Source organism: Notothenia rossii, assembly GCF_949606895.1.
Source record: "Notothenia rossii genome assembly, chromosome: 7".
Lineage (NCBI taxonomy): Eukaryota > Metazoa > Chordata > Actinopteri > Perciformes > Nototheniidae > Notothenia > Notothenia rossii.
In genome coordinates this window covers 11,929,722-11,947,101 of record NC_136905.1, presented here as the reverse complement: position 1 = coordinate 11,947,101, position 17,380 = coordinate 11,929,722, and the positions used below count along the sequence as shown (strand labels likewise).

At 39.3% G+C, this 17,380-nt stretch overlaps 1 protein-coding gene across 3 annotated transcripts in view; it reads left to right on the top strand.

Annotated features, from left to right (window-relative positions):
- LOC307045851 (mannosyl-oligosaccharide 1,2-alpha-mannosidase IA) overlaps nt 1-17,380 on the top strand; it is a 196,914-nt gene that overhangs the window by 165,818 nt on the left and 13,716 nt on the right. For 2 of the 3 annotated variants that reach the window (XM_079691834.1, XM_079691832.1), the window contains 4 exons: nt 4,189-4,283; nt 12,019-12,145; nt 12,588-12,681; nt 16,608-16,723. In XM_079691834.1, coding sequence (XP_079547960.1) covers nt 4,189-4,283; nt 12,019-12,145; nt 12,588-12,681; nt 16,608-16,723 — 432 coding nt within the window. The remainder of the gene's footprint in view (nt 1-4,188; nt 4,284-12,018; nt 12,146-12,587; nt 12,682-16,607; nt 16,724-17,380) is intronic. The other variant, XM_079691833.1, reaches the window with a different exon arrangement.

Genomic DNA, 17,380 nt, shown 5'->3' with positions numbered 1-17,380 from the left:
GCGCGGGTATGTTACAAGCAGGATATTGCTCAGTCAGAAAAACAGCTGTGATCTGGTCCTCGTGAGCGAAGAAGAGAGGGCGAACCCTTCCTCCCCAGCTGTTATATATATCCTCTGCTGGCTCCTCCCTGTGAGCCGGCTCGCCTCGTCTCTAATGTCCGTTGTTGCATTTAAACAGAGGATTGGTACATTTCACATTCAGTATATGCTTAACACGCCTCTTTTCCTCATATTCTCTTTCATCACTTTTCATTTAATACATTCTAAACGCTGTAATCAATACTCTAAAAAATACAGAAAATACTTCATGGCTGGTTTGGTTTCCGGTCGTTCCGGATGTTGTAACATGCTACTCACGTCTGTAAACAATAACTTTATTCAAATAAACTGCCCCATAAGCTTAAAAAAAGGGCCCCTTTAACAAAATGTAAAGGAAATTATTTTCAAACATTGTTGTTATTAAACTCACTGATTAGACCTACTGTAGCACAAAATGCCCCAATAAAACACTAATCACTTTTGTGACAAGTTAACTTCTGACTCTCTTTCTAAGTGTCACCAAGTGCAATTTTGCAGTAATTTGCTTTGTTTTTATTACGCAATTTGACATTGCTCTGACATTAAAAAAACAATATAATATGCAGCCCTAATGTGAGTTTACCGTCCTGTTTTACAAAGTGCACACAAACTTAAGTATATAAGAGGAAGTCTGTGTGTGTGCTTGTTTTTTAACAGTGTGTCTGCTCTGAGTGTGTGTGTGTGTGCCTGTGGGCCTCTGATCTGCCTGAGCATCAGCGGTGGTAGAAAGGACCGAGGAGGAGGAATGAGACCAGACAGAGGGTCATTAGTGCTCTCTTTGATATAATAGAGAGCCAGGGGACTGAGAGGCAGTGGAACACACACACACACACACACACACACACACACACACACACACACACACACACACACACACACACACACACACACACACACACACACACACACACACACACACTCACACAAACATCAAGCTGTGTATTATGCTGCTCTGTATTGTTCTACCTGAATTAACCCTGACTTTGTTTCGCCACCTATGTCCACACATTTTTGGCAATAAAAAAGAGTCCTTTTCCTCAAATACATAGAACTGACGTCTACCTAGAAAACATAAAATCGAGTTTAAATACATTTTTCACCAACCTGCTTTGAAATATATAAACAGGTTTTTGAAGCCTTGAGTAATATATTTTTTGGCCCTGAGGGTATAAAACATTATTTCAGGGGATTTATTTTCAAGGTCCAGCTTATAGCAATAAAAGTACATTAAATTAAATAAACAAATAACTGGGACACAATTATGTTACCAAGGAAGATGCATAGCTACTTAAATACACAAAGAGTATGTCCAGTATGAGCAACACCAGGGTAATATGAGTAGCTTTAGCAATAAAAAAAGTATTTCTGTGTTTCTGTGACACTATTTGACCATCAGTTATTTTGCTTTATAAATGTCCTATTTGCAGCCAGTGTATTTAAAGCACTATTTAATAAATGGACTGGTATTTAGACACACATACTTACTGTGCTAAGTGAGCACTTTGAATGTAATGAAAGATCTTGTCCGACACGCTGTTGTATTTGAGGGTCAAGCATTCAGGGTGTGTTGCAGAAAACATCTTCTGACAGCTTCTTATTTACAAGCCGGCGTGAAATAGCCCTTCTGAAAAATGCAAAAACAAGAAAAAGGCCGGCTCTTGCAATTTGGAAACTGCAGTTGTCAAGTCAATGTCTCCTCTAGTTTGTTTATTCATTTATCTGTGTATTCATTTATTCATTTTCCAACTTTTTTGCATTCCTCGTTCCTCACAGTGAGAGTCAGTGATGTTTTTGTAGAGATCACACAGCTGTTGCTTCGATAACGTTTGAGAGGGTTATGGGTAGTAGGAGCAGTAGTAGTTATAGGCCAATTTAACTCGGGGGGCCAGGCTGGGGCCAGTTATTTCATGAGAGGGGCCCAATAAAAGTGGGTTACAAAGACAAAGACAGTATAAAGTAATTGTGTAAAATAAACATAAAATACAGTAATTGCTATTTGGTTTTATAAAGGTATTTGTTTTAGTAAGGGTAAGTTATAGTCCTTTGTTATAGTTTTTTCATTTAGAGTATTTGTTTTAGTAACTTTAAGTGACAATTGAATTAAAAAACATAAACACTATTTGCTTTTATAAGGTAATGAACAGTTTAATCTCCACTGTACATCCGGGTCTCTGATTTGATTTGGTTCCAATAAATCGTAATATTGTTACCTTTTTTTTGGAGGGGTTAGTGTTACGGGGGCACTGGCCCCTGTTGGCCCCCCTTAGAACTGCCCCTGAGTAGAAGGACACTGCAGATACTGGCTTTGAAATATGCATGTTAAGCAAAGAGAGTCCTGAATAGTATACGTATATGATGTATGTACGTTTTTTTGATATATGTGCGTAGTCTAGATGTGTATTTAGGTACGAAACAATGGAAACAAGTACTGCATTACAGCAAACATTAAATCTACAGTAATATTTGTTCACTCTGCTTGGTGAAAGCGTCTTTTATCGATTACAAGCTCAATGATTACAATCCTGGTGAAGGTCAGTGGTGTGTACTATCTGATTGTAATTTGTTTTTCCCATTTTCTCTTTAACTTACTCAATATTTCTGCTGAGTCACCGCTCCCCTCTCCAAACTCTTTTCCTGTGTGCGTTTTCTCTTCGTCTAGACTTATGTTTCCCCTCTATATCTATTCAGCGCCCGTCTCTTCTCAATCACTTCTTCTGCTCTCGCTCATGTCTCTGAGGCTTTCTAGTCTTCTGAAGAATATCCTATTTTCCTCCCGCCTCTGCTCGGCTACCTTTTTTTCCTCAGACGTCTCTCCCTTTGTCAGGGGTTTCAATATCTCATTCCTCTGTTGTCAATTTTTCAAACATTGTTCCCGCTGGCTAATGGAGAGTTTGTGACTGATAATCCGGCTCATAAGGTGATCCATTAACTTTGCCACAGCCTCGGCCTCAGAGGGCCCGGTGGAGATGGGGAGGAAGTGCGTTGGCTTGAAATGGGGCTGTTGTAGATTACATCGATGAGATTGCTTTTAATCCTGCTGGAGCTCCGTTGTAGCCGGCCTCATGTTTCAGATAATTAGCTTTGGAGGGGAAATGTGAGCAGGCCTGTGACAGTGATTTATTTTAGGCTTGGATGAGTTGAATGGCAGTTTTTTTTCTTTGCAAATATGTTAGGTCTTTTAAATGTGGATATGCATGACGTTGTTACTTTTTTATAAACATGATTTCTGAAGAATTGGCATAAAGTCCAACAATTTTCCGATACTCAGCCTAAACATCGACAATCCACTGTCACAGAAAGCTTTCATACTGCAAGCCCTTTCTGTTCATACAATAGTGTGCTTGTCTTCCTCTATCTCCCACTCCTGTGCAACTTCAAGAAAGTGGCGCATGGTTTGGCAAAAATGCTGTTTTCATCCCACCTTAAGCGAACAAGTGCAATCGCTATTTGTCATAGCTTTGGTGTGCCGTTGCTTAGTGCTTACCAACGTTTAGTGGTTCCCAGTCTGTGTAATACATAGAATACAGATTTTTTATAAAGAACTTTAAAACCTCCAGACCAAAGTGATAAACAGTCAAATAAACAAACAAAACGTACGAAAAATCCCACAGCAAAGCTCACACACCAAAAAATCAAGTACAAGTAAAAAACAATAGACAATTTAAATGCAATAAAAGCAACAATCTAAAAGAGGTCAATACGCTAAGGAGAAGAGGTGGGAAGTCTGTACAACTTCAAGAAAGTGGCTCATGGTTCGGCAAAAAACCTTTCCTCTGTTTTCATCATTAAGCGAACAAGTGCAATTGCTATTTGTCATACTGTAGCGTAGGGGTGCCGTTGCTTAGTGCTTACCAACGTTCAGTGGTTTCCAGTCAGTGTAATACATGTAGCATGCACCATACCTCCTCTTTCTTTGCCTTTTTACTGCAATGAATGGTAAACATCGACGCTGTACTTAAGTGAAGAAGTTAAGATCAAACTTGGTGATTCATTTGTGTGGATTTCTTTTTACACATTAAAGTTTCTAAATTATTCGTCAGCGTAAAGTTGACAGCCCAGGTTTCTACATATGCTGTCTATTCACCAGATTGCCCCTTTTTTATGTTCCAGTTTTACAAGAAAAAGGTGGTGGAGCTGGGTGAGAAGCTGCTGCCGGCCTTCAACACGCCGACAGGAATCCCCCGAGGAGTCATCAACCTGGGGAGGTGAGTCTCAGCAGCAGCCTTCACCTCCAGAAGTCCTCCATCCCAGATAACAGACAATTTCAAGTTCTCCTGCTGGCTGGCATTAATCAGCACAGATTGCATTTTATTCATCTTGGCAACCAGAGGCAGAGCTTATTTCCAAAACGTGAGCCGAGTTTGAAGTGAGAAATGTCAACAAACAAGAAATGATCTCACATTGTGTTCAGCGTTCCTCTATATCCTCACTTACATGAAATGACACTGAATTTGTACTTTCAGCTGTTGCAATGCCTCGGGACATCTTGGTACATAAATGTTGCAAAACGATAAAAAATAGATCCAAATCTTTTAATGACAACAGTGAGAGCCACGTGAATTTTCTGAAATGATAGTTCTAATTTATCGTGGATGAAAAAATAAATGAAGAAAACTAAATTAGCAAAAGGAAAACAGGTCTAAACAAACAGGCTCAGTCTCTGTTTATTGACAATGGAACAGCTGCAGGCTGAGCTTTACAATGACGATAACATTTGAATAAGAATGAATCTGTGTTCATAAACACTTTGGAAGATCACATGAATAATATTTGCATGTATTAAAACGAGTTGTTCATTTTTAATCTGTTCCAAACCATTACCTTTGTAATCAAAACATCTTTATTGACACAATTGAGTGTTTAATGCCACGGTTACGCAACACCACATCAAGCTTTTTTCATCAATTTGACCATAATAGTGTGTGTGTGTGTGTGTGTGTGTGTGTGTGTGTGTGTGTGTGTGTGTGTGTGTGTGTGTGTGTGTGTGTGTGTGTGTGTGTGTGTGTGTGTGTGTGTGTGTGTGTGTGTGTGTGTGTGTGTGTGTGTGTGTGTGTGTGTGTGTGTGTGTGTGTGTGTGTGTGTGAAGCAGGTCTGCAGAGAGGAAATGAGCCTTCTTTATTATATATATATATTTAATAGTGAGACAGCTTTTTTTGACTAACTGATGAAAGCTGACTTTCAAATTATCATCGCTAGCCTCCGTGCCCACAGCCGTCAAACATCTCTCCTGTTGTTCATGCATCTCTCCTTCATGAACAACAGGAGAGATGTTTTCTAAATGGTATGAAAAAAAAAAGTTCTTATTATTGACATTTAAAGTTTAATTAATTCCAATAAATCAGAGATACAGGTGAAACCTTTCTTTCTTACTCGATGTTATAAACAGGTCTGTTGAGTTATTTTTTACTGAGCACGATCCATGACATTAACACTTACATGAAGATATCACAAATAAATGACTTAAAGGTTACATAAATGGTGAGACAGTAGTGAGAAAAAGTAGTTAAATACATAAGCAGGCTACATACAAAATGGGTTCCTCAGAACAAACAATCACATGTGTCCATTTTTTCTTTTACAAGTGTAAACAGTGTTTGCTAAATAGCATCAAACTTCTGAGCCGCTTCTAAAATTGTGAATTTTCTACAATTTCGAATGATCTATAATGTCTTTAATCCATGGCTTAAAGGTGTGAGTAAACTTTTCTTTCCATTAAATCAGTATGATCTGTAGAGAGAGATGCAAAAGCTTATATGTTGTGTAATGCGGACTAAAAGGTATATCTTGAGAGCTACTCTGAATACTGCAGTAGTAGCAGAAGGATCTTCGGATAAAAAATATCTGAAAGGCTTTTGCTTAATGATGAAGTGTGCCATGATCTAAAGCAGTGGTTCCCAACCTGGGGGGCACGCGATTTGAGGCCAAATATCATATTTAGACTTTTTTTTTTTTTTTTTTACCTTTTTTTTTTTTTTTTTTACATATAATTGTAAAACAATACATGATTGTCACTAAAAGCCTTGTCTCTACATTCAAATAAAAAATAATTGATTAATTAAGTTAGTATTAAAGGCATAAAAAGAAAGAAATGTATAATTATTTCTTTAATAGAAATGTTTCTTCGGCCCGTAGAGTGTCCAAACCAGGCTTGTCTGGATAAGCGCATTTTTTAAAACATAGTCATTGTCCTTAATTACGCTTTCATCCTCCTTTAACAAAATACTTCACATTCATCCAGTGTGTGATAGTAGTTGTAGCATTTTTGAGACTTTTAAACTTGAATTACCGCTGTTGCGCCAACCCCCCCCCCCCCCCCCTTGTGTGTGTGTGTGTGTGTGGGGGGGGCGCTCAACTTCCAACAAGAGTCATTTGGGGGGGCTCTTGGGGAAAAAAGGTTGGGAACCCCTGATCTAAAGTATTACTTTCACACAGCATGTTTGATTATTGGAAGTTATTCAACTAAATGTAAACTCCTTCTATGTCTGCTTATAAAATCGAAGTTTATTTACCCTCCGCTTCCTCTCTTTCTATAACCATATTTTGTACGAAACTTCCTGGCACCTGTGTCATCCACCTGCTAGCAATTACCCAGCAGCCAGTGTGGACAGCTGCCGGAAGATTTAATTACCTCACTCCACCTTTCATTTCCGCTGCATCACCAACACGGTCTGTGGTGCAGATGGGCCGGAGGACCCAGGCCGCCCACAAGGGGGTTATAGGGGGACATAGAGCGGAGTGCACACACACACACACAAACACACACACACGTGTCACTTTGAGAAGAAAATTATGCAATGTGTAACACAAGCAGTAAGTCAGCTCTGAGAACATGGGGGGTTCTGCTGCTCAGATCTGACAGTGTGTGGGAAATATTTTCTTATACGCTGCAAGTGACGGACTGTTGAGCAACTCTGGGTGCTTTCAGTGTTCTCCTGCATGTTTCTGTTGATGTGACCTGTCAAATACCTGGAATGGAGATTCACACTTTTAGGTTGAGTTTTAGATATCTGCCCACTCCATTTCTCAGATTCAGATTATTGTCCATACATTTGCTATAAATGGAAATGTTTCTTTGGCACCGGCATCTAAGACAACACTCTCCATACACAGCACAACTACAGTTCAGACGCAATACCCAACAATAATGTATCTTAAAATCTAAAAGTCACTATGAGGGGGATAGATTATAAAAGTAGATTTTTCCTCTACTGGCGTGTAGTACAGGAACTGAGGCTCAGCTCTGGCGCACTTACCCCTCCATTGTTATTCTCTCTTTATCTAGTTCCTGCTTCTTATCTTCTATATAATAAAATATTTATTGAGAAAATAATCATCTGTTCAATATTCACTTGAAATGTCCAGGGACAGGCGTTGAGAATGAACAGCAGCTGATGCGTTGTTTTGGGTAATTGTTGTGCCATTCTCTAGTGTATCTGTCCCGATCACATAAACATTAAATTAATAAATATCTGTAAGTTAGTTTTCTTGAAAAATAAGTGAGTTTCTTTTGTAGCGAGTGACTCTTTTCACACCAGGCTTCTTCATTGTTTATGTATATAAGTTTACACTTTGTGAACATTTGATACACAGTCGCTTACAAAATGATTTCAAAAAATTGATTGTTAGCATTTCCTTTTTTATAAACGCCCTTCAAAAAGCTAAAAGATGATCTTGATAGCAACCTAAATTAAACTTGTTTTCTTCAATATACATGAAATAAATATGATTTTGTTTGTTTTTTATGTTTTGGGTCAAATTCACTCTTCTCTTGAAAGTAAGTAAAAAGAATGTTGCCCAAAAAAATCAATAATGTATACGGTAATTCTGGCAAATTCACACAAATATGTAATATCATTTTGGACAGACATGTAGATACTGCAACTAAAATGCAATGTGATCAATGAATTACATATATTGAGAGGTCACGCAGTTTTATTTATGTGTTTGTTAGACCCTCCAGACAAACGCGGGCAAAAATCCTTGATTATGCGATTAAACATGCAGGGTTTTTATGTGATTTTATGTAGTGAAATTGCGGGAAGTTGCGAAATATGCGGAAAGTTGCTAAATATGCGGGGGAAAAGAATAACAATTTTTTTAAATATTGGGCTCTTATTTATTCTCTCTCACACACAACCTGTCACTAACGTTAAACCCCTTTACTATAAACACGTTCAATGTTTATTTATTGTAAAAGCAATTGGGCTATTTTAATCTCACAGACCCCCCCCCCCCCCCACACACACACACACACACACACACACACACTTCTCCGCCTCATTCTGTTTTCATTTACTTGTTCGTTATCTGTCTGACCAGCTTCAATCTTGTAGGCTACTCACTTTGTTTCTTGTAGCCCTCGAAAGGGTTTTGGAGATTGAATCCTCGGTGAACTTGAGTTGAATGGCTTGAATGGCTTTCTTGTCCGCAGCAGCAGAAAGCATTTTCGAATGTTTGAATGAATCAAAGTGGGTCGCCATCGTCGATTTTCTCTTATGCTCCAACACACAGTTGCACGGGGTGCAGAATAGTTTCCCCCCACTTTTTGCCCGGTCTTTAGTAGAAATGTTCGTTGGTAAATGAGCTCTATACAGTGTTGTTTACATTCTGTGATGCGCGAGCTGATGACGTCACGTCAAGACGAGTTCACTTTTTTTTCTTCTCAACTTTGTGTGGAAAAATGCGAGGATTATGCGGCCTTTTGATAAATGTGCGGCCTTTTAAAAATCTGCGCCATTTTGCTGATTATGCGGTAAATTCTACGATCGCAGAATCGCGTTTTTCTGGAGGGTCTAGTTTGTGTCCCCAGTAAATATCAAAGGGTAGAAATATTTAGGCTAAAATTTTGCGTGACATGTAATATAGATTTAGTCCACACCTGATTTAATTTCTGACAGTTATGAGAGAGTGAGTCTGTGTTTGTTAAAGGGCTGATGAGATGAATGAGAGCTGGTGGAAAGCCTCCACCTCCGCTTTGATTCTGAGATTGATTCTTCTCAAAGGAGACTCAGATGTGACTCGACCCACAGCTTCTAATGATGCGGCCTCCAAACTTTTAATGGACGCATTCATCAGAGTGGAAAACCCTTTGACTCACCCACCTCCCACCTTTTTCCCTCCCTCCATCTCCATCTTACAAATTCAGTTCAATTCATTTCCGGATCTGTGATGTTCTGCAGCGTCTATTAGAGGATATGTGAAGTCATTCTGGTATATTCTGCCTCCAGTGATCAGAGCGTTAGTGCACCGTGTCTGAGGCCGCACATTAACGGAGGATTAGATCTGCTCGGCGATATTAGCCTTACTGACTCGAGGAAATAAAACATAATGTTCTCCACTGTTCTTGACCTTGATCTTCGTAGTTTCGGGGTAACTCTTTAAAGGTCTCCTATTGTACTGTTTTTCATCAATATATTATAGGTCTCAGATACAGAACATGTCTCTGAAGTGTTTGGCTCCAAATACCAAACGGATCATTGCAGCATCCCATAATCCCCTCTGTTTCAGCCCTGTTTCCAAAGTGCTGATTCTCTGTTTGTTACTTTAGATGAAAATAAGGAGCCTCTCCCCACGCCCCTCTGAGAGATAATTGGTTAAAAATAACACAATGGTGCTCTAGGAGGAGATTCAGGTGATAAGGTGGGGGGGGGGGGGGGGTTACCTTGGTTGGTGATTGGCTAATGGTTCCACAAGCCAAAAAATCGTTATGACATCATAAAGTGGCCAAAATCTGATCAGCTCATTTTCAGACAGGTTTTTATATTTATATTTTGATCAGGACAAAAAGAGAGAGAATATTTTTTTGTGAAACTTTCTGAGTCTCTTTACACAGCCCCTCTGTGTAAAGAGACTCGTGAAAAAGTGGGTTTTGCATAATAGGTGACCTTTAAAGCTGTCTTCACAGTGAAAACACACAATTTGGCAAGTTTCAAGTCAAGGTTAATGCGACCATAAACCTTCGTAAAGGTGGATGACGGTGCAGTTTATGTTATAGACTTCTTGTGAGTTTATTAAAATATTGTATGTTTAAACATATATTTGTTGCATAAACTTAGGAGAAGAATTTGAAGCTTATCAGAATCAGAATACCTTTATTATTCCCACAGAGGGGAAATTTGCAGCGTTACAGCAGGAAAGAGCCACAGACAGCTTAGTGTTGCATATCTTACATGCGTTAAAAAAGTACTAAGTTATAATATAATAAACAACCAACACAACAATATGCTAAAAAAAGATAAAAAGTTACATCATTTTCAAAATACAGATCAAAAACAAATCAAATATACAAATCAAATCCTGCACCAGTTCTTAGGATTTAGAAGCCCGGTATATATTACAGTTATTAAAGATGGCATATGTATATCAAATATATATTGCTCATAGTTTGACGGTATTTAACAGCAGAAAGTTACACAATTTACTAAATAAAAGATACAGTACATACCTTGTAACAGTGACAAGGGTTTAGCAGCCAGGTATAAATTACACAGTTATTAACGGCATATATATATTGATTTATCTTTTTTTTATTTACATATCAACTTAATTTGACTCATGACACATTTGATATTGCTGCAACCCAAAACTTTTCTTCATTTATTCATACGATCATTTGGTCAATGAAATACAGACAGATCCTTTTGAACATTTACCACTGCCCAAAGAGACGTATTGAAATGGCATGGGGGAAACGCACCGTACCCAGAATATATTTAAAAAGAAACAATGAATTGTTTCGGTTATAGAAGGGGGAAACATTAACATTTTGGGGATTCATTTTCAGTCAAATGCTAATGGACCATCGATTTATCGTTTCTGCTCTGGTGTTGCATAAAGTCGAGGAAGAGCGAGTTCATGCTGGGATGATTCATGGTCCAAGTCTCAAAACCACAAATGACAGCCGCTGAATGTTCAAATAGATCAATACACTTTGGATGGAAAGCATTATGCACATCTCTGGAGACAGACGTGCGGTGGATGGTTATTGATTTCCATCTGAAAAGGGAATCAAAAAGAGACCCGCCTGTTATGATGCATTAAGCGGGAATCTGAAGAAGAGGTCCACCAAGCACTCAGAGCCGGTTACTTTCTGTTACTGAGAGGGACTCACTTCTAAAACTGCGGCTGCTATCAGGAAGTAGCTTTGTTGCATCACTCGGTAACAGAGTGATGCTGTGATTCATCTTTTTAATGAAAATGGCATTTTATCAGATGTTTCTTCTGCACTGTTTCTTAATGTCTTTCATTTTTGTAAACGCTTTGAATTGCCTCGTGTTGAAAGTTGCTGTGTAAGTAAACTTGCCTTGCCTTGATAGCAGGAACTACCTGTGGTTGATAATATAACCTCCGACAAACAGTGAAATAAAGAAGCATATTGAACTTAAGACAAGTACAAGTTAAGCTGGGGTATTGACTAAGAAGCTTGTTGAACATTATTGTGTAGCCTCAGCTTTCTTTACTGCCCACCTTTAGAGGAAATGAATACACTTCTTCTTGTTGTCAAAATATATATAAAATATTTTGAATAAAGCCTTTCAATTGTGTTTTATTTTCAGAGTTTATAGATGTGTTATCCTCACAGTCTACTGTATTTTTTCTACTTTTTAATGCTGGGTTAATTCAATTTTTAGATGTTTAAATTCTAGTATTGTTTATTTCTACTCTAATTTTCTACTTATGTGCAATGCCTTGTTTTGTTTAGTTTCCTATGCTTCTGCAACGCAAACATTTCCCAATTTGGGATCAATAAAGTACCTCTTACCTTATGTTATTATTATTATTATTATTATTATTATTATTATTATCTTTATCTTAAACGACCTTCCCAACAGTGCTCCACCACCTTTGTGAATAACTTTTCTAATTGCAATGCAGTGTATGCAACCTGTTCTCTGTAGAGTCACAGCTGTGAGACTTAGTCCACCTGTTTGGTTTTTGTTGCAGTGGCACCAGTTGGAGCTGGGGCTGGGCCTCAGCCGGGAGCAGCATCCTGGCTGAGTTCGGGACCCTCCACCTCGAGTTCGTCCATCTGTCTGAGCTCTCCAGGAATCCAATCTACACGGAGAAGGTGATATAATTATACAGTTTACACATATAGATCACATTTCCATTCTCACTTTACTGAAGGATTGGTAAGAAATGAAATGTTTTGGTCATTTTGACTGATATTGTAGTTTACGTTATTGGAAGGAATTATTATTTTTGCATCATGATTCTGATTAACAATGAAAAATACTATGGTGTGATTTTCTATTGCACCTGTGTACACATAAAGTAATAATGATTTAAGTTAAGAAAAAATGGTGTTGGTCAAAAACATCTCTGCTATCATTCTACTTACATAACAATGGTATGTTTTTTAACTATTTTACATACTTTTTGACAATGGTTTTCTAGTATTTGTATTCTGCAGGAGGGTTCCCAGGCTCTAATCAGTGATAGAGTAGATGTTGAATGTGTAAAACTATTTCCGTGCAGTATCCTGACCATAACACTTTGTACCTTTGCAGGTGATGAACATCAGAAAAGTACTGAACAAGATTGAAAAGCCACACGGCCTGTACCCCAACTTCCTCAGTCCTGTCAGCGGCAACTGGGTCCAACGTAAGTTCTGCGTTAGCTTCATATGGGAGCTTCATTCTGATTAAATATCTGTTAAATTATTGATATAGAGTTCTCATTGTAACGAAGAACAAGACCAAGGGCTTTCTGACATTGTTAGAAGAAAAAACATAAGGTGAACAGAATGACACATTCTTTTCTTACCTTCTTGTCTCTTCATTAAGTTAAAAAAAAAAAGATTCAAAGCTTTATTGTTACGTGCACAACACCTCCAGCAAACTACGGCAAAGAGAATCTCAAGTCCCAGGTTCCTCCAACAATGTAACATCCACTATATTTCACTTTGAGGTCATTTAAGGTCTTCTCACATTTTCTACCTTCCTCATTTCTGTCATGGGGCTCCTCACCGCTGACAGACCTGGAGTCAGCTCACGCACCAAAGCTCTTCAGGCCGCTCGTCTGTGTCACCCACCCATCCGTCTATTCCCTTTCACTTTTAATATCACTTCATAGCTGTGGCTATATAACTCCCAAAGCTCCGGGTTATTAAAATGATAATGAATTCAATTACTTCAGGAAATTGGATCTTCCCGATTTACCTGAAAGGAGCTGGAAAAAAACAAGGCGACTCCGGGCCTGAATAGGTGGTAATCTGGATGATTACAGAGGCTAATTGTTGTGGGTGAGCGTGTGAAGAGGCAAACTATATATTTATCGCCACAAAGGGAGAAACAAAATCGGTGCTTCACAGCTCCCCCTCTCCCGTCAGTGTCAAGGACAAACACAGCAGCTCTGTGATAACCTTCCGGGGGAGTCAACGTGTGTGTGTGTGTGTGTGTGTGTGTGTGTGTGTATGTGTATGTGTATGTGTATGTGTATGTGTATGTGTATGTGTATGTGTATGTGTGTGTGTGTGTGTGTGTGTGTGTGTGTGTGTGTGTGTGTGTGTGTGTGTGTGTGTGTGTGTGTGTGTGTGTGTGTGTGTGTGTGTGTGTGTGTGTGTGTGTGCATAAGTGGAGAGATGCACACGCCTCCACTGCAATATCATACTCACCTTTATAAGGAAAGTGTGAACTGTGGAGGATGATCAACAGCCACTCTTTACAGAAAGCTTTAGGCGTGGTACATAATTATTTTAAGTTCAAATAAACTATTTTCTACCCTCAGTGAACAGAGAGCGTGTGGGTTCATGGAACATGATCGTGCACGCCTAGAATTCACCAGAGAAGCAAAGAAAGAGAGACAAAATGTAGACAGTGCAGCATTTATTGGACTGTCTACCACAGGTCACAACAGATGATGATATTATGTAACTGTGCATCCAGAAAACCAAACACAGCTTATTCAGACGTGGCGGCTTCTAAAAAGGATTTGTTTATAGTTGCAATTAAGATATTTATGTATTATACATATTTAGCATTAGCAGTGTAGCGGGCGCCTGAGGCTTCAGATTTTCCTTGCCAACGACTTCTTATCTGGCATTATTTTGCATATGAAGAATAAAAACAATAGTGCAGTAGCAGTGTTACATAAAGGTGCTTAAAGGTATAATTCGATAGATGAATGGATTTAGCTATATAAGCGGTATTAAATGGATAGATGAATGAAACAACAAACAAGATTTATTCTTAATATATATATTTAAGTTTTAAGCCCTTTATGAGATAATGAACTTTTACATTGCATTACATTGCATTTAGCTGACACTTTTATCCAAAGCTATTTAAAATAAGTGCATTCGACCAGGAAGATACAACCTAGAAGAAAACAGAATCATATAAGTACATCAGGTTTCATAGAGCTAAACATTTCAAGTGCTACTCAACTGGCTTTAGATAAGCCGGTCCTTTATTAGTATACAAGTGCTCTTCCCAGCTTTTGTAAGGCAAGGCAAGTTTATTTATATTGCACCTTTCAACACAAGGCAATTCAAAGTGCTTTACAAAACTGAAAGACATTAAGAAAAAATATTATAAAATCATTTCATCATCACTCATTTAAAAGGATATGAATTGGAATAAAAAAAAAACTCATTTAAAAGCAAAGATAATAAAACATGAATAACAAAGGTACATGAATAAAACGTGCAGTGCAGTGTGAGATACACACATCTGAAATGTTTATGTCTGACTCTCAGGCCCCATCCACACGGAAATGAAAATGAAAAAAAAAAAATGTCGATATCAAAAAAGTCTTCCATTAGCACGGATACGGCTCAAGAAACGTGTCCCTTCACACAAGACCGCTCGACCCGCTGGAAACACTGTAGTACATATGCCGGGCCTGTAAGTGGCGCTGTACTTTACAACATCAGTAGGATATGTCCCCAGCTGACCCAGAAAACAGCGCAGGTTCTGGTCCAGGCTCTCGTCATCTCACGCCTAGACTACTGCAACTCCCTCCTGGCTGGTCTACCTGCATGTGCCATCCGACCTCTGCAGCTCATCCAGAATGCAGCGGCTCGTCTGGTCTTCAACCTTCCTAAATGTTCCCACACCACACCGCTCCTCCGCTCCCTTCACTGGCTTCCAGTAACTGCTAGAATCCACTTCAACACAATGGTACTTGCGTACCATGCTGTGAATGGATGTGGCCCTTCCTACATCCAGGACATGGTTAAACCGTACACCCCAGCACGTGCACTCTGCTCTGCATCAGCCAAACAGCTCGCTGCACCCGCACTGAGAGGGGGACCCAAGTTCCCATCAGCAAAAACACATGGGTTTGCTATCCTGGCTCCAAAATGGTGGAATGAGCTCCCCGTTGACATCAGGACAGCAGAAAGCTTGCACATCTACTTCAGACTGAAAACTCATCTCTTTAGACTCCACTTCAAGCGATAGAACAATTAACAAAACACTTATATACTAATAAAGGACCGGCTTATCTAAAGCCAGTTGAGTAGCACTTGAAATGTTTGGCTCTATGAAACCTGATGGACTTATATGATTCTGTTTTCTTCTAGTTTGTATTTTCCTGGTTGAATGTACTTATTGTAAGTCGCTTTGGATAAAAGCGTCAGCTAAATGTAATGTAATGTAATGTAATACTTCCCCCCCCCCCCCCGAGCATGGTTGCCTGGTTGCCCATCTGTTTATTCTCCGTGGTGGATTTAGCAGCATGTAGTTCATGTAGTTCTCCATGTCCACTTGTTGCTGATGGTTGTGGTCGAGGAGCTTTAGATGTTGCACTAACATCTGTAGCATGGTCAGTAGCGTCTGGAGCACGAAAGCAACCCTGTGATCCGCCATTGTTGTTGTTGGCGAAACACAGCGGGAGAGGCGGGGCTATGGCTTCATCGTTATCAGGAACCGTATAGGACGTACACACATAGCCGGTCGGCCCCCCAGAGCGTTTAGTCCGCAGATCTACCCACCTTGGGAGCCGTTATCGTTGTCGGCCTCGTGTGGACGAACCGTCTATACGATAGAGAACTGTAGCGGATACAACCCGTTTCGTCTCCGTGTGGACAGGGTCTCAGTCATTGCTAACTTTTTAGCAGAAATAGTTTTCTTTGACCTCACTTTCTTTCTACTTTTTTTTTGAACTCATCCTTTAGTGATTTCAAGTGTTTCATGCTAAACGAACCCCCCTTTTGAAAATGCTAATCTGCAACCCAATATTCAGACAATTCAATGGATCCTGGTCATATTTGTGTAGCATATCAAATGTATTTGCTCCCAGACATTCATGTGGCTTGCTAGTTTTGGACCCCATCTGTAACCCCAATACACGTAGGGGACTTTGTAGCTAGCAGTAGTGACATTGTTTGCTACAGGTCCAACACTATCCACTGTCACGGGAATTAATCGTTTTAGTTTAAAAGTGTACAAAATCTTCCAGAAAATTGCAAACAAAAACATTCGTTGTTCTTTTGAGCAAACCTTTCAACGCTTCTTTAGTCTTTTTTTGCCCTTCAGATAGAGCTGATTGTGACCCTGCTGTCTCCCTCCTCTTCCTCTCCTCAGATCACGTCTCCATCGGGGGCCTCGGGGACAGTTTCTACGAGTATCTGATCAAATCATATCTGATGTCAGACAAGTCGGACGACGACGCGAAGAAGATGTACTACGGCGCGCTGGAGGTACGGACATTTTAATCTTCCATTTCACGCTCAGGCATGGCTCCTTTAGCCGAAACCATAAAAGTTACAGTAATTTGCACATGCCTGCGATCAAACAGAGTGGAACGTGATTTACACCTAAGAGGAACGAGAGGTACACCGCTTCAAGTTTTAGAGGATAGTTGAAGGCTAAACTTTTTTCATGTAATATATGACATTTATGGAAAGAGACACGATGCTCGTTTGATATTCAGCTCATATTTTTTGTCAGAAAATGAATAATAAGAAGGTAGAAGAGTGTTCTTCCATTTCTTCTTGCTGTTTTAAAGATGATTAAGTATTTTTTGCAAGTTGAAGCCTTTATTAATGATCATAGCCAGACACTTAATCAATGAGTGTTGCATTGAATACCGTAATAAAATGTGTCATCAAGTTCATAATTCGACATTATTAAAGAGTCATTTCTGCCGCCTATTTTTTAAGATCTGTTAAACGGAGAGTGACACGACGTTAAGCTTGTTTTTTTTTATTCCTGTTTGCTCACCTGCTTTATGTAAAGTGTTCTGCTGCATGTTTATTCATCCACAGAATCGCATAAATGAATGTTGAAATCATAGAGAGCCAGTGCCTGTCATCTTGTTGTTCTTCGCCCCATATTGAGGGTGAAGAAAGGGTTAC